Source organism: Pezoporus wallicus, unplaced genomic scaffold, assembly GCF_028554395.1.
Source record: "Pezoporus wallicus isolate ANWC-B61680 ecotype Strahan unplaced genomic scaffold, APGP_CSIRO_Pwel_v1 contig_6364, whole genome shotgun sequence".
Taxonomy (NCBI): Eukaryota; Metazoa; Chordata; class Aves; order Psittaciformes; family Psittacidae; genus Pezoporus; species Pezoporus wallicus.
Window position 1 is genome coordinate 416,608 of NW_026639198.1, and position 18,097 is coordinate 434,704.

The 18,097-nt window shown below is 43.7% G+C and overlaps 1 protein-coding gene and 1 non-coding gene across 13 annotated transcripts in view; both read right to left on the minus strand.

The window, feature by feature from the left end:
* Window positions 1–18,097, minus strand: part of CNOT1 (CCR4-NOT transcription complex subunit 1) — a 63,230-nt gene that overhangs the window by 25,730 nt on the left and 19,403 nt on the right. For 6 of the 12 annotated variants that reach the window (XM_057413919.1, XM_057413920.1, XM_057413916.1 and 3 more), the window contains 7 exons: window positions 17,797–17,916; window positions 16,415–16,537; window positions 16,034–16,185; window positions 11,505–11,655; window positions 9,990–10,191; window positions 9,431–9,577; window positions 773–897 (listed from right to left, as the gene is read on the minus strand). In XM_057413919.1, coding sequence (XP_057269902.1) covers window positions 773–897; window positions 9,431–9,577; window positions 9,990–10,191; window positions 11,505–11,655; window positions 16,034–16,185; window positions 16,415–16,537; window positions 17,797–17,916 — 1,020 coding nt within the window. The remainder of the gene's footprint in view (window positions 1–772; window positions 898–9,430; window positions 9,578–9,989; window positions 10,192–11,504; window positions 11,656–16,033; window positions 16,186–16,414; window positions 16,538–17,796; window positions 17,917–18,097) is intronic. The other 6 variants (XM_057413922.1, XM_057413914.1, XM_057413912.1 and 3 more) reach the window with 3 other exon arrangements.
* LOC130601677 (small nucleolar RNA SNORA50) lies at window positions 11,064–11,191 on the minus strand. Its single transcript, XR_008972729.1, has one exon. It is a non-coding gene; the product is annotated as a small nucleolar RNA SNORA50 (small nucleolar RNA).

Genomic DNA, 18,097 nt, shown 5'->3' on the forward strand with positions numbered 1-18,097 from the left:
TCGGGTTTCAAGACTGATTGTGGCTGTTAAAGTAAACTGCAAGTCCACATACTCGACTGCAAAACAGCTGCTTCAAAAACACTCATGTTAGCCTGTAGAAACTACACTGCTACAATAAGCCTCCTCTCCAGGCTTCAGTTATCTCCCATTTCTTTTCAGTAACTGTCTTCACATAAAACTTTTATATGGCTGCCTACTCCATTGCTTCTAAATTAGCAAAATGAAAATTAATGTTCAGTGCTTCCATAATTCACAGCCAAATATATTCAAATAATGTTGAAGTACTTCGAAGAGTGAGTACATGAGACTGATGATTACTCTCACTGAGACTAACCAAAATAATTGTCAAAGCTCTGAAGGCAAAACTTCAGGCACCTTTGTATATTTGGATGTTGTAGTCATTTTTTGATACTTTAAAAACAAATATATTCACGATAAATGTAACTTGTAGAGATTGCTTAAAGGCACACTTTAACAGTTATTTTGAACACACAAGCTTCCACTCCAGGTAGAATTCTTCGTCCCCAGCATGATTTCAGGACTGTTAATTGGACACCTAAAAGTCAAAGCTGAATACAGCAACCAAGTGCAAGTTTAACGTAAAATCATCCTATCTTAGAAATATACAACTTCAACCAAGCAAAAAAGCAATGATGCAAGCATCTACTACAAGCCCTTTACTATTTTCCACTAATACAAGAAGGAACAATTACAATGAAGTTTACAGCAAGTCACTGGACAAGTAATGCAAATGCTGCTGAAGGGAACTCACCTCATCTACAGACATGGTTGGATGTGGTGGATGGTTGTAAATACGCTGGAAGTAGCTGTTTGCCTCATCATCTATTTCTTTGCTAAAGTGCTGATTAGCCTCTGGCCACACCTGAGATAAGTCAGCTGTTAAAAAAGGGAACAGGTATCATGCTCAGAACAACTTGAGGTAGCCAGCATGATTTTATGTAGTCCTATTCAACTCTTTGACCAATCTACACAGAACCTGCTGGTTTTCTTGAAAAGCAGGATATTTAACCTTTCCAGTAGTCAGCAACTGTTATTTAAAAATATATATACAATATATATTATTTATGCAAAAGAACTGTATCCTAAGACAGGATTAACCTCCTACTGATGCATGCCTAGAATCCACTGCATCCCAAACTAACCTCAGCTGATGCCTTAACCAGATGAATGCAAACAGACTAAAGCATGCTACACAACACTAGCAAGCAGACAAACTCCCACACAAACTTTCAGGTCAGTCAGTGAGTGAGCTTTGAGCAAGTGTCCTGGGTTCAGCAGTAGCAGTCATTTTTCTCCTTAATAGCTGGTGCAGAGCTGTGTTTTTGACTTTCAGCCTGGGAACAGCGCTGATAACACCGATGTTTTCAGTTGCTGTGCAGTAATGTTTACTCTGACCAAGGAGTTCCTCAGTCTCATGCTCTGTCAGGGAGGAGGGGAAGCCAGGAGGAAGCAGAAAGAAGATACCTGACCCAAACTAGCCAAAAAGGAATCCCATACCACAGCACATCAGGCCCAGTATATAAACTGGGGGCAGTTATCCAGAAGGGCTAGATCACTGCTCGGGTCAGGCTGGGTATTGGTCAGCAGCTGGTGAGCTCTGGTACTCTCTTCCCTCGTTATTTCCCTTATCATTATTATCATTGCTGGCAGCAGTAGTGATTTTGTGTTACACTTTAGTTACTGGATTGCTCTTATCTCAATCCATCCGATTTACATTCTTTTGATTCTCCTCCCCATCCCTCCAGGAGCAGGGGGAAGAAGGGGGGGGGGGGGGGGGCGCGCGAGCAAGCGTCTGTGTGGTTCTGAATTACCGGCTGGGCTTAAACCACATCAGTTCTTTGTGGCGCCCAAGGGGTTGATAACGACAGATCTGACTAGAGTCTCTCTAATCGTATTTGTGATAAGCATTCATTGTTTCAGATTAATAGTCACTCATCACAATGCTGATATATTGGCTCTCAAAGTTGTTCCTCTAGATCTCAGCTTTTCAGCATGCCGTACCTTACTTACAGCTGGTATTTGCTGTTTTAGTGTTTTATCAGCTGGGGGGCTTGGGCCAAGGTTCTTGTTTAGCTGTACTTTATGGTAATGACTTGTTATACAATAAACTCATTGATCATGAAACTGATCTGGCTTGCACTCCTAGTGTGGTTTTCACCTCTATACTTTGGGAGATATATAATGGAAGTGTTTAGCAATTACACATCTTTTCTAACCTCCTCAGATGGTCAACCTATGAAGGAGACATTCCCTTGCACTACCAGCTCCCCCACCAGACTATCTACAGCATCATATGAGAGTTCTGACTGGTTTGAATGGTGTTTGGGTACCCTTGAGACCTGCCTGCTGATTGTGATGAGGATCACTATGTTGGCATGCATACAGAGTGTGTTTTACCCACGACCATGTCATCTGATCTCGAAAGTTAAGGAGACTCGGGTTTGGGTCTTGTCTAGGGTTAAATGATGATACAGGAGGACCAAGAGATTTTCCCCAAGGCTGGGCAGTCATGAGTGGCAGGGTGTGTGGGATAGTATGGGCAAGTATCTAGGCCAGTGGGCCCCTCCAGTGCTTTGGAACTTCACCACCGAACAAGTGCAAAATCCAGAAAAATTAGTAAAACACTTAAATGAGGTGTGTTGCCATCCTGGTCACACCAGAGAGGGACAAATCATGGCAATGTGCTGGGGCTTGGCCTACGCTTGCAGAGCCCTGGTCAACACTATCCAGCACCTTCAAAGGGAAAAAGATGCCTCTGGATCTGAAGGCAAAGCAACAGACAATGCAGCTACATCAGCCCCAGTGACAAGTACAGCAACTACTCAAACTCTGACTACAACAGACAACGCAGCTACTCCAAGTACAGCAGCTACCCCAATCCCAGTGACAAATACAGCAGCTACTCAAACTCTGACTACAACAGGCAATGGAGCTACTCCAAGTACAGCAACTACACCAACCCCAGCAACAAGTAGAGCAGGTACTCAAAGCCTGACAGCAACAGACAACTCAGCTGCTGTGCTACTCAACCCCCAAGCACAGCAGCTGCACCAACCCTGACAACAGATACTACACACACTCCAATCACAGTGATAATCACTGCATCTAAGGACCAGTTTGTGCCAATATCAGTTGCCCCTGTAAGCAAGGGGAAAAGCAAACAAGAGGCACATAACCCAACCCATACAATGAAGAAAGATGAAGAACCACTGCAGTTACTACATGGGACAGCATCTGAACCAGAGTTATCATTTCACAGATCAGAGGAAGAAGAGGTGACTTCTTGACCCCAGACCTCAACCGAGCTATGGAATATGTGAAAAGATTTCACTGTCATCCACAGAGCACATCATCACCTGGTTGCTCCAGTGCTGGGACAATGGAGCCAATGGTCATGAACTAGAAGGTAGGGAAGCTAAGCAGCTGGGATCATTTGCCAGGTAAGGAGGAATTGACAAAGCAATTGCAAAAGAGAAACGGTCCCTCAGCCTTTGGAGGTGGCTCTTGGCAGCTGTGAAAGAAAGGTTTCCGTACAAGCATGATGTTAGGAGTCGTTTGGCCAACTGGACCTCAACAGAGAACGGCATCCACCCTCTAAGCACATGAGCCATTGTAGAGACGACCTGTCATAGGCCGGATGCTGGGAATGCATCCGTAGAACCAGATGAAGTCGAATGTACACAACACACGTGGCTGAAATTTACATGGACTGAACCATCATTATATGCCCACTCACTGGCATCAATAACCTCGCATGATGTAGTACGACCAACAGCAGATAAAATGATTCACCAGCTCCAAGAATTCAAAGACAGTCTCACCCCTTCCATCATTTCAGCTGTGGAAAAACTGTCCCAGGAGTTCAAACAATTGAGGGATGATCTATCTGATCTATCCAGCTCCTCATGTGTACCAACACACGTCTCAGCTGTCAGCGTCCTACTGCTCGAGAGAGAAGATATAGGAGGTACATGCCACAGGCCACCCTATGGTTTTACCTGCGGGATCATGGAAAAGACATAAGGAAGTGGGATGGAAAACCTATCTGAGCTCTGGAGAAATGGGTGTGTGAACTCAGGAGGAGAACAAAGGTCAAGGATGATCATCCCATGAAAGCTGTGGCTTCAGTCTCTGATTAGCAGGTTCCCAGATGGAGGAGTGGAAGAGCTGATTTTACTCCAGCTCATGGGATAAAGAAGACTAATCCCTTTCTACAAGATGTAAGTAACCAACATCAATCGATTTGATAGATGGACCACTTGGTGGATAAAAAACTGGCTACATGGCCGCATGCAAGGAGTTGTGGTCAATGGCTCAATGTCCAGCTGGAGACCAGTAACGAGTGGTGTCCCTCAGGAATCAGTGTTGGGACTGGTCTTGTTCAACATCTTTGTCAGTGACATGGAAAGTGGGACTGAGTGTTGTCTTCAGCAAGTTTGTTGATGACACCAAGCTGTGCGGTTTGGTTGATATGCTGGGGGGAAGGAATGGCATCCAGAGGGACTTGACATGCTTGTGAGGTGGGCTGATGCCACCCTTACGAAGCGTAACCACGCCGCATGCAAGGTCCTGCACCTGGGTCGGAGCAATCCCAGGCACAGCTACAGGTTGGGCAGAGATGAGATTCAGAGCAGCCCTGTGGAGAAGGACTTGGGGGTGTTGGTCAATGAGAAAATGAACATGAGTCGGCTTCAGTGTGTGCTTGCAGCCCAGAAACCCAGAAATCAGCCTGACTAGGAGGAAGTGGCAAAAGCACCCCATTGTCACTGGTCCAGAGGCTCCATGCATCCTTCTCATAGACCATCTCAGGAGAGGGTATTTCAAAGACCCAAATGGGTACCGATGGGCTTTTGGTATTGCTGCTTTGGAGACTGAGGAAACTGAGCAGCTGTCTACCTTGCCTGGTCTCTCAAGAGGATCCTTCTGTTGTGGGGTTCCTGAAGGTCGAAGGACAACAAGTGCCAATTGCGACCACAACAGTGCACTGGCAGTAATACTGCACCAACGAAAACTCCCTGATTCCCACCCCTAAGCTGATCCCCTAAGCTGATCCGTAGACTGGAGAGCCAAGAAGTGATCAGCAGGACCCGCTCACCCTTTAATAGCCCCCTATGGCCAGTGTGAAAGTAACAGAGAGGGGAGACCTACAGTAGACTATTCGTGGCCTGAATGAAGTCACACTACCATTGAGTGCTGCCATACTGGACATGCTAGAACTTCAATATGAACCGAAGTCAAAGGCAGCCAAGTGGTATGCCACGATTGATATTGCCAATGCATTTTTCTCCATTCCTTTGGCAGCAGAGTGCAGGCCACAGTTTGCTTTTACTTGGAGGGGTGTCCAGTTCACTTGGAACCGACTGCCCCAGGGGTGGAAACACAGCCCTACCATTTGCCATGGACTGATCCAGACTGCACTGGAACAGAACACCTGCAATACATTGATGACATTATCATGTGGGGCAATACAGTAGAAGTTTTTGAGAAAAGGAGGAAAATAATCCAAATCCTGCTAAATGCCAGTTTTGCCATAAAAGAGAGGGACCTGCACAGGAGATTCAATTTTTGGGAATAAAATGGCAAGATGGATGTTGCCAGATCCCCAAGATGTGATCAACAAGATAACAGCAATGTCTCCACCAACTAATAAGAAAGAAACACAAGCTTTCTTGGGTGCAGTGCAGTTCTAGAGAATGCACATCCCAAATTACAGTTTGATTGTAAGCCCTCTCTCTCATGTGACCCAGAAGAAGAATGATTTTAAATGGGGCCCTGAGCAGCAACAAGCCTTTGAGCAAATTAAACGCGAGATAGTTCATGCAGTAGCCCTTGGACCAGTCCGGATTGGGCCAGATGTAAAAAATGTACTGTACACTGCAGCTGGGGAGAATGGTCCTACCTGGAGCCTCTGGCAGAAAGCTCCAGGGAAGACTCGAGGTCGACCCATCGGCTTTTGGAGTCGGGGATACAAAGGATCTGAGGCCAGCTATACCCCAACTGAGAAAGAGATACTGGCAGCCTATGAAGGGGTTCGAGCTGCTTCGGAAGTGATTGGCACTGAAGCACAGCTCCTCCTGGCATCCCAGTTGCCTGTCCTGGGCTGGATGTTCAAAGGCAGGGTCCCCTCTACACATCATACAACCAATGCTACATGGAGTAAGCGGGCTGCACTAATTACACAACGAACTCGAATAGGAAATCCCAGTCGTCCAGGCATTCTAGAAGTCATCATGGACTGGCCAGAGGGCAAAGATTTGGAATGTCACCAGAGGAGGAGTGATGGTGCGTGCTGAAGAGGCCCCACCATATAATAAACTGTCAGAAAGTGAAAAGCAGTATGCCTTGTTTACTGATGGCTCTTGCCGTATTGTGGGAAAGCATCGGAGATGGAAGGCAGCTGTATGGAGTCCTGGATGACAAGTTGCAGAAACTGCTGAAGGAGAGGGTGAATCGAGTCAATTTGCCGAGGTGAAAGCCATCCAGCTGGCCCTGGACATTGCTGAACGAGAAAAGTGGCCAGTACTTTATCTCTATACTGACTCATGGATGGTGGCAAATGCCCTGTGGGGGTGGTTGAAGCAATGGAAGCAGAGCAACTGGCAACGCAGAGGTAAACCCATCTGGGCTGCTGCACTGTGGAAAGATATTGCTGCCTGGGTGCAGAACCTGGTGTTGAAGGTATGCCATGTAGATGCCCATGTACCCAAGAGTTGGGCCACTGAGGAACACCAGAACAACCAAGTGGATAAAGTTGCTAAGACTACAGTGGCTCAGATGGACTTAGATTGGCAACATAAAGGTGAATTATTTTTGGCCTGGTGGGCCCATGACACTTCAGGCCATCAGGGCAGAGATGCAACATATAGATGGGCCTCGTGACCGATGGGTGGACTTAACAATGGACACTATTGCCCAGGTTATTCATGAGTGTGAAACGTGTGCTGCAATTAAACAAGCCAAGCGGTTAAAGCCTCTTTGGTATGGAGGATGATGGTTGAAGTATAAATATGGGGAGGCCTGGCAGATTGACTATATCACACTGCCACCAACCCGCCAAGGCAAGCGCCATGTGCTTACCATGGTGGAAGCAACCACCGGATGGCTGGAAACATACGCTGTGCCCCATGCCACTGCCCGGAACACTATCCTGGGCCTTGAGAAACAGATTTTGTGGTGACACAGCACCCCAGAGAGAACTGAGTCAGACAATGGGACTCATTTCTGGAATAATCTTATAGACACTTGGGCCAAAAAGCATGGCATTCAGTGGGTGCATCACATTCCCTACCATGCACCAGCCTCTGGGAAAACTGAACGGTACAATGGGCTGTTAAAACTACACTGAGAGCAATAGGTGGTAGGACTTTCAAACATTGGGATACACATTTACCAAACGCCACCTAGCTGGTCAACACCAGAGGATCTGCCAACATAGCTGGCTCAGCCCACTCAGAACTTTTACATACTGTAGAAGGGGATAAAGTTCCTATGGTGCAGATAAAGAATTTGCTGGGGAAGACAGGCTGGGTTATTCCTGCTTCAGGTAAAGGCAAACCCACTCATGGGATTGCTTTTGCTCAGGGACCCAGACATACTTGGTAAAAAGGGAAGATGGGGAAGTCTGATGTGCACCTCAAGGGGATTTGATTTTAGGGGAAAACAGCCAGTGAACTCAATTGTATGCCGTTGCCTGCTGTGTAATGCTTTTATAGCCCACCAACTAGATGTCTTCAGGTCATCAGTGACTGGCTCCGACTTCCCTCCAACCATCATCCCAACAAAGAATGAAATTTAATGAAACCAGACGAGTTCTGCAGTGTCATCAACACGCAACAATTCAACACTGCACACTGTCTGAAAGACTGTTACAAGAGATGGAGCCTGACATCATGGACTGGACAAACTCAGCAGCTTTATAGGGATTTGTCCATGCACTAAGGAATGGTATCTCTTTGTGTGTGTATGTACATATATAGATATACATACACATATAGATATATATATCTCATATAGATACACATATATATATGAGACAAGTGATGGTATATTGAAAAATGTGAGATCTGAGCATGACATGAATGGTGTGGAATAAGGGGTGGATACTGTCCTGGGTTCAGCAGTAGCAGTCATTTTTCTCCTTCTTAATAGCTGGTGCAGAGCTGTGTTTTTGACTTTCAGCCTGGGAACAGCGCTGATAACACCGATGTTCTCAGTTGCTGCTCAGTAGTGTTTACTCTGACCAAGGAGTTCCTCAGTCTCATGCTCTGTCAGGGAGGAGGGGAAGCCAGGAAGGAGAAAGAGGACCCCTGACCCAAACTAGCCAAAGGGGTATTGCATACCATAGCACATCATGCCCAGTATATAAACTGGGGGGAGTTACCTGGAAGGGCTAGATTACTGCTCGGGTCGGGCTGGGTATTGGTCAGCAGCTGGTGAGCGCTTGCATTCTCTTCCCCTGTTATTTCCCTCATCATTATTACTATTGGTGGTAGCAGTAGTGGTTTTGTGTTATACCTTAGTTACTGGACTGCTCTTATCTCAACCCATGGGAGTTACATTCTTTTGATTCTCCTCCCCATCCCTCCAGGAGCAGGGTGAGGAAAAAGGATGGGGTGGAGAGTGAGCAAGCAGCTGCATGGTTCTGAATTACCAGCTGGGCTTAAACCACGACAGCAAGTTTGCACTGGATGTTCAAGCCCCAAAATATAAAGCACTGGTCAATACAGCTGCCTCCATCTGTACAGATCAGTAACTTTGCTTTCATGGAGGAGCTATTGAAGGAAACACACAGTATGAGGAGTGTGGAAGGTTTAGCATATGGCTATGCCTCCTAAAGGCAACAGCTGATTGCTCAAACATTTAGTTGTGAGCATACTTTAGAGGCATAAATGAATAAAGAATAATGGCTCAGTATTAGGAACCAAATTATTCCTTCCAAAAACCATCTCCCCACCAACTTTTGTTAGTTTTATTTGCATCCCATTTTGCAGTCTGATTCACTGCTTCATCTGTCAAGTTCTCTGCTGCAAGAGCACCTTATCCCAGTAGCTTTGTTTAACCTTGTTACAAACCCAAAATAACCCTCTTACCAGATGCATACAGTTCTCTGCAAAAAGGACAAAACTTTTGTTCAAAACACAGCACAACAAAATATGACACAAACACTGTTCATGCAAATCCACCATGTTACGTTTTTATGCTAATAGCTTTTTAACTCTCACCCCAGCCACTTGGCAAGGTTTCAATACAGAGTTCAGAAGCACCTTTTCCACATTAATGGCATAATACAAGAGCCACTTCACAGCTTCTAACATTTACCGCCTACAGAGCCAAGCCTCCCCTGAAGAAAATGCAGGTTAACTCCGTAACACAGTCACACTTCACAGCCACAGACAACACTACCACTTACAAGGTTTCATCTTACTCTGCTGGAATGTAGGCTGGTTCAGTCCAGATGTGCTCAGCTTCCTTTGCACGAAGGGGTCATTGTTCACCGCAGGAATGCCCAGGGCTCCAGTTCCTATGCCAGTCAGGCTACCCGTAGTAAGACCACCTACTGAAACAGAAACCCATAGTAAGACCTCCTACTAAAAAGCAAACAGCTTGTAATCTCAGTTGTACCCTCTACAATACACACTCATCATTCCAGGCACTTGTTGTTTCCAACTCCAAGCTCTAGAACTTCGTAACTGTCTAATATTATGCAGTTTTCTCTCATGCAATTCTTCATATCTGTCTTAATATAAAATAAAGCTACCAAAATCTGCCAAAATTTACCCCTCTTGATTCTCAAACTTTTTACCTACTGCAGTTCAACATTCCAGTTTAAGAAGCAACCTAGGAGCAAGGACTATGTAATTCCCTCCCACGACACAGAGCTGTCAGCCCAGTAATTTCCAACCACAGCAGTAATAGTGCCTTAGTTCCAATACGTCACAAATACAAACCACTCCACTGGATAGCAGTACCTGGAAGCTGTGAAGACAGTCCTCCAATGCCACTGAAGCCCGTTGTCTGGTTTTGGGTAGAAAGAGGGGGGAACGCTTTTGCTGGTGACTGTGGAGTACTGAATGCAGAGCCCAAGTTTGGAGGGAAGCCTTGCATGCTCTGAGTGTGAGGAGCAGCTGAACCACCTAAGCTAAGAGATGCCATTCCTGCAAGTGAGTCGATCTGAAGAAAGGAAGATTATACACAGACATACATGAACCCAAATCAAGCTGATTTTTGGCAGGTTTTGTACAGAGACAGCAATGTATCAAGACATTCCTGAGAAGAGCTCTTTTGCATGTTTACTGCATGATTCTCAAGTCATCCAGATCACCCCCAAAAAATTTGTCTACAGAATACCGTTTCATTTTTAATTCTACGATCCCACAAACTCCTATTCTATCAGAGGTTTTACAGAAAGGCCAATTGTTCCATAGTCTCCACCTAAGTTTAACAACAGTAAACGCTTGTTAAGTAGCAGCATGTTTGTACTAGTTTATGCTCTGCAGTTTACAACCTCAGACATCACCCCAAGACTTAAAGGCTATTTCATATCAAGCTTATAGAGTATTTTTGACTGTCTGAAGGATCCCGTTATGCCCAGTTTTCACAGGTAAAAATACCTGAATCCAGTCTTCACAGTAATACCTGAGTGATAAGCAGGAGGGAGGAACAATACCAGCTAACAAAGCAGTAACTTAAGAGCTCCTGACTAGCAACAGCAGAAAACAGTTTCCTACCCAAAAGACAGCACGACTACAAATAACATCTGCTGCTCCATTTATTCACTGCAGTTATTTGCAGCAAGTTGCCAAGATACCTGGTAGATCTGATGAGGAACTTCAATAAAGCAGCAATTTACAAGGAAACTGCTTTCTCTATTTAGTTTAAATGATGCTTCAGACATTCTTAAATGCTGAACTGCCACTAATGCATGTGAAAACACTTGTCACTGTTTTAAAATCTGACAGTGAATATAATAGCTAGAAGCAAAACCTGTCTGTAATGTGTTGCTCTCAGAGGAGGAAGGGATGATGAGTGGCAGGGAGTAGCTTAAATGTACTTTGTTTTTAAAAGAGCAGTTGAGAGCTGAAGAGCCCCAGTTACAAGTCCTTATGCTCTAGCACTGTTGCTTGGTCAGTGAAGCTACAAACAAGACACATGAGGCTCAAAGGCAGTGCTTAATTTTCACAAGTCTTAGTACATTTTAGCACTTCAAAAGAAACACTTATTTTAAATAAACCAAATCTCTATCCCTCCTCAGTGCTACCATCCTGCTATACTTCAGTTATCTTACAGGCATCCATGAAGATAGCTCTGACATACAACCCTCATGCATTATTCTGCAGTTACAAGCAAGTTATCTAGACATGCAAGCATAAAACTAAGGGATCCAGATCATGTTTCACTTAGTTCTGCTGAAAAGTGTTTAAACAGTGGAGTGGAACTAGTGGTAAAACACCAGCTTCTAAAAACACATCACATTATTCATCTACCTGTACAGGAGAGATGGCATCCAAGCTGCTAGCGCTGGGCGGGCGTCCTTTGGGCATGACTCCAGGTGGTGGCTGCCTGGCTTTATTCATGACATTGCTGCAGTTAGCTACCATGGTGAGGATTGTCTCCGACAGCTCCTGAGAAACACTCCTACAACATGGAAGTAGGGTAGCGAGCCATGCAACAGTTCTCAAACTAGAGCCCCTATTTATTTGGTTTTCTTACAGAAATTTGGGTCACACTTCACCAATAGAAGCTTCAAAGCAACCCCCAGCAGAAGCTATATTTTGTTACTCGCAAAATTTGTGCTACATGTCCCAAGAGAAACAGCTGTATTTAAACAGATAATTCTAAACTGTATTTCTAAAAATTAATCTCCAACAGAATATTCCTTTGTTTCCACTAATGCAAATACTGCTTTACAGTTACCCCAGCAAATAATGACTTGCAGAAAGCTTGGATATGTACCTACATGGCTCCAGCAGTCCTTGGAAGAGCAGACTATCTACAACACTTTGACTGCTGTTGTTCACATTATGGGCTCTATACAGCTCAGCCTCATGAATTCAACCACACAATAATGATGTGGTGATCACTTGCTTAAATCTGCTCCTCAAGGCTCCTTCCTGTCCTGACATCACAGTTTGTGATTATTCCCATTCTGAACCCACATTACACACAAGATCTCTCCAAAAGGAGATACAACATGACTAAAGCTTAGTTTACACACTCAGAAGACAAAAAATGAGAGGTGAATACCATCACCCGCTCCACTGAAATTCATCTGTCTGAACTGAAACATGCTTCCTGCATTAACATGAAACCAAAACAAAAAGGAAATCAAAGTAATCAAGGAAATTGTACTCAAAAGCCAACAGAGTTCAAACTTCCAAATTAAGACACTACACAATCAAGAGCAGTCAGTACTTCTTTCCAAGGTATTCCATGTCTGGCTGCCAGGTTCCTAAAGCAGAAGGAAAGCCAGCTCTGCTGCGGACATACCTAACCACAAGCACACTAACACAAAACTGACGTTTTCCTTTTGGAAAATACAGCCAACTGTTTATGGCTTTCCAACGCACTCTTTTTACCTTCTCTGAAGATTCCTCATTTTAACTCAATTTACACAAGCTTTTACTGCACAGCTCTTGGGGTGAGGGGAAAGAAAGAGGAACCATCCTGACAATTAAGGCAGAAAAACAAAGTGCAGATCAACCTTCAGCTTTGGCAAGTATCCCATTACAGGCTAACACACAGCTATCAGCTTCCAGTTATTTTTTAACACTATTAGCTCACCCAAGACATGGGAATCTGGTGAGCAGGTTTCCATATAGGGCAACGAACATTTTATCAACTGTTCCATAAGCTGTTTCTTTACGTGCTTTAACACCCTCTCACCAAGGCAAGTAATTTTAAAAGCAAGGAGCTTGTGGGATTTATCAAACAGCAATCAGAAACCTAACTTCAAATGAAAAAACTCAGAGGGAGTTGCTTTGAGAAAGTGGACCCAGACCTGAAGACAGGGCTTTCAGCATGGCATGTGGTAGGCTCAGTAACTACAGAATGTATTTGCCTACATTCCAATGCCACAGACTCAGAAATCTCAACATTCAAATGTATGTATGACCAACTAACAGGCTTTTTTTCTGAACAGGGCTTTTTTCTGATGTAGGAGGCATTCCAAGACTGTACAGCACCGCAGCTAAACAGGGAACAGGACTGGGGACTGAAGAGCTGGGTTCTCACATGGTTACCACCATCTTTTGGCTCTCCCCCCTTTTTTTTATAGGGGATAGATAAAAAACAGCCCACAATGAAGACTAAACCAGGCTTACATTCATAGAGTTTGAGACGGTGACTAGTTAGGCCATTAGTGCTTTGGAGCAAACCACTAATACCATAACCTTCAGTTTCTAGATGGCAGGACAACTTCTTTATCAAAGGACACACTGAATCAAGATGCAAACATCACAGTAGTTTTAGATAGTACAAAACTGCAGTTTTCACAAAAGGCCCCACCAAAACCCTTCATGCAAGGCAGATTATATCAAGTAGTACATAGGTAGGCATGATTTGGTAAGTAGATCTTAAAGAAAATGATCGTACTTTCAAGTTTTATGTAAAAATGTATTCAGGTGTCCAGTCTAATCAATGCAATTCCTAGAAGAGAACCAGAGGAAAACTGTAAGAGAACTTTTGAAACACAAGTAAGGAGGAGAGCCAGCAAACAGCTCTAGAGGAGCAAAACTGACACCTTAAGGGAAACTCCAGCTTGCTGGAATAACAAGGGTTTTTTTTAAGCCATTTTTACAAAGATTTTTCATTCTCTTGGGCACAGGCAGCCAAAAGCCTCTTCTCTTCTTGAGGGAGGGACAGAGAAGGAAAGACTGTCCCCCCACCCACTGACACACTGGGGCTGTGCTAGACATGACAACATGGAAGAGACACTGCTGCGCTCTCAACTCACTGCAGCTCCTTCAGGAGAGGACTTCTCATAGGCACTTTGCAACCAAGTCACAAGCTTGCTCAGCCTGTGGCGCCCACAAGCACCCCAACTTCATTATAAAAGCAGTCAGTAATAGAAGGAACACTTACTGCCTTTTGAAGCCTCTCTGCTATATGATGCCACAACTGCAGTGCTCACCAGTGGTAAACAAGTGGCACCAAAACCAAAAGAGTCTCAGAACATGCAAGGTCCTGATGGCTAAAAAAAGCATCTCCCTGGACATAAACCAGGACAAGAAAAACTACAGCCTAATTAAGGAGGTGGCTCCTAAACCCCTAGATTTAGGAGATGCCAGACTTCAGCTGGTGAAGTGGAACTACCCTCCCAGATATATATAATATTTACCATGATCTTAATCTTCTAGTCTTCACAATGCCTACTTCCATTCATGACTGAAACCTGAGCTAGCTAATTAAAGCAACTGCTTCATGAAAGAAATCCTAGCATTTTCTTTTAAAAGCTCAAAGAGATTAACAAACGGAAAATGACTGCAAGTAGGTCACATTCTTGCATAAAAGGGAATACAAGTAGCTATAAAAAGAAACCAAAAGCTGAGAGAATTGTGCCAGTAGAGAACTAGTAGCTCTTGGAATTAACTGAATAAATAAAACTTGGTAACATATGAAGATTCAGAACACAGTGATGTCAGATGCAAGTAAAGACTACAATTAACTATTAAACCTCTAAAATCTGGATGTGGTAGGATGCAAAATAAATGTAATTTCTGAACTGTAGTTGCAGAAGATGTACTCTGAGTTGAAAAGTAACAGCCATCTTCTCGGTCCAAGAGGCATGCCATTGTATTTCAGGAGTGATATTCAAATAGCATCCACTGTGTTTCAGGAGTGATATTCAAGTAGCATTTTGAAGTTTAACTGCACAGGTCACAGAAAAAAATCAGGAGAATCCTTTATTTTATAATCTTAGAGCTACCTCAAATTCCCTTCTAGACCAAATACTCTTCATGACAAATCCATGCTGATACTCATTTCCTGGCACCTACATCAGAGCCATGAATCATCCTGGATACCTTTAAAAATGTTCCTTAAAACTTTCAAGACAACACTGGCTAAATCAAAGGACACAACAGAAGCCTGAGACACACACTGAGACACCTCAGCCTATTTCAGTGTCAAAATTTAACACCAGAACTAGCACCATCTCCAGCTTTCAAACCCCTCTGGCTCACATGTCACACTATGCTACACCTCTGAAATACCGCTGCAGTTAAACACCAGCTTGATCTTACGGCAGCAAGAAATGACACCGCAAATATTTTACAACACTGTCATTTTAAAAAACAGTAAAAACTGGTTTGCCCAATTTCAGTTTCCATCAGCCTTTCTGCAGTTTGCCCCTCCCTCTAGCAAATACAATGCCCCCCCCCCCCCCCCCCCCCGACCCACACCTTTTATTCTTGACACTAGCTTAACAACCTGATTTGAGAAATATCTTGGATGTTTTTCACTCTTTTAACTACTTCCAGACTGTCTAAAATGAAGACAACAGAAGTTACATGACTAGTTTCAGTCTCAGTTACATTACTTACAACCACCTTGTACCACTTTGCTCCAATACATAATGACTGCATTAGCCCTTTCTGCTAGGGTAGCAACCACAGAGACATTTGCTTAACATACTCACAATATCCTTTCCCCAATATCCTTTCCCCAGTCACTGTTTTCCAACATGCCATCCCATTCCATACTTATGGCCTGTATTCCTTCTTGTCCAAATTATAACCCTGTATCTAGTCATTAACAATCCAGGATCAGACTAAGCAGCCATCTCCCATTACCAAGATCAGGTAACCTAATTATAAAGACAGGAGCACTCAAACTCTTGTGACTTACCCTACAACAGAAGTTTCAGTGCAAAATTAAACATATTTCTGGATCTATGACTGCAAGCTTATTTACTCTCATGAGCCCCATTCTCTATGTGAAATTCCAAACCAGCTGTGAGCACAAGCCAGCAAACAAGCTGCAAACAGATTACACATTCTGCATAAGCAATCCTTACCCAGCACAAGCTTGAAGACATGCCAACATAGTCGCCAAGGTTTCTGGAGGAAGTTGAGCACTTTTGGGTTGGTCTTTTTCTGGAGCAAGGCCACCCAGGATAGATGGACATCTTCTCTTTAAGAAAGTCATACAGGCCTGGATGAAAGGCTCCTGAGGAAAAAAATGTTCTGTTAAATCTCCCAGACAGCATCTAAGCCATGATTTCAAACTTGGCAACTGCACCGTGGAAGGAACTGCACTAAGCTATTATTCAGTGAAAACACTGAACTATCAGACCATGGAGACTTTCCACAACTTTAAAGCTACTTATAAAACTGTTAAAGTGACTTAAGTTTCTCACTTATAGAGTGCAGAAATAAGAAGAAAAATCCTGTTTTACCCCATGCTCCCGAATTTTATCTGTGAGCCATTTATCAAGTTTGAGGTATTCCCGTCGAGAGGCAAGTGCAGCAAGATCAATAACAAAGGCAAATGGAGTACCATTTAGCAGCATCGACAAGGCCTAAAGGAAAAAAAATAAAAAAAATCAGAAGACTACAAGTGAAGGCACAAGGACAGACACCCCTTCTGCTTTTCCTTTCTAATCCTCATATAGTTTTTAGTAAAGCAGTCTTGCTATCACACAGAATGCCAGCCTGGTTTGGATTGGAAGGGAACTCAGACCATCCAGTTCCCATCCAAGGCAGGGACACCTTCCACTAGACCAGGTTGCTCCAAGCCCTGTCCAACCTGGCCTTGAACACTGCCAGGGATGGAGCAGCCACAGCTTCTCTGGGCAACCTGTGCCAGAGTCCCACCACTTTCACAGGAAAGAATTTTCTTCATGCTGTTATGCTTTGTCAACAAAAAGACTGGTATTACACCTTCACCTATAGCTTGCTAAGGAGAGAAATCAGCAAAAAGCTCTCATCTGCCATCATGATCCTATCCCTTCTTTGAAGCCATGTTGTATTGACTGTTTTAAATTCCTTTTTATTAATATCCACCAGCAAGTGGAGCTACCAAGTTGACACTGCCACTAAATTAATCATAAGAGCCTATCACTTCCCTGCAATCAGAGCTCAACCTCTTCAGAGCTCTTTGAATGTATCTCCTCAAAAGTGTTCATCTCTGAAACAGAAACTGCTGCAACAAAACTGACTTCCAGCAGCAGCTGGTGCTTTTGCACTTTGAGACATCCAATTATTTTGTATTTAGCTTTACGAAGCAGTAAAGACTTCAAAGAAGCTAGTCACAACTTCCAGTCTCTTTTGAGAGTGTGTAAGCAAATAAACCATTGCAGTATTCTTAAGAAATCCCCATACATTAAGCTTAGCAGTGTCACCTTCACACAATTACCTCATGGATATTTTCTGTATTCCAATTTCAACAGTATTCAAGGTTAAAGCAGTCAAAGCTCTTCCTGGATTTACAGTACATTCACATAGCAATCAGGTCTATTATACTGCCTCCCAAATAACTTGTCAGCTAAGCCACAGTAACCAACTCTACTGCAAGCACCAAGTAAAATGTCTTTAGTTCACGAGAAGGCTAGAAAGCATCCGCAGTCAGACACCACAATTCACTGAAAAGCACTTGAAGCCACATGAACATAGGTTGCTGGTTTCCTGTTTTAAACCAAGATGAGGTACAGCAGTAACAACTCAATTCAGACAAACTAAGTACTAAATTAGTCGCAACTAAGCTTAGCTTTTGTTAAAGCTGGGCAAGTCTGCACAAGACCCTGGACAAATAAATAACAGTACTCTCTGGGAAGCTCACCTTCAAGTCTTGTGCCACATCAAGAATACGTGAGAGTTTTGCTTGGTCATACTGCTCTCCTCTCATGTACCACTCTGCCATTGCATGCATGATCAGCTGACGAATTGAAGGAGACTGGCCCTAAGGAGAATTACATTAGAATTGTACTTCATGCCTCTAGAAAAAATATCAGCTATGTGAACATTAAGTAGAATAGCTTACTTCTAAAGCCTTACTTGCAAACATTATTTGCTCTTTAGTTTCAGAACTTCTCTTCTGAGTTGAGCTGTTTTTGTGCAATAGCAAACTATACTGGAGCAAC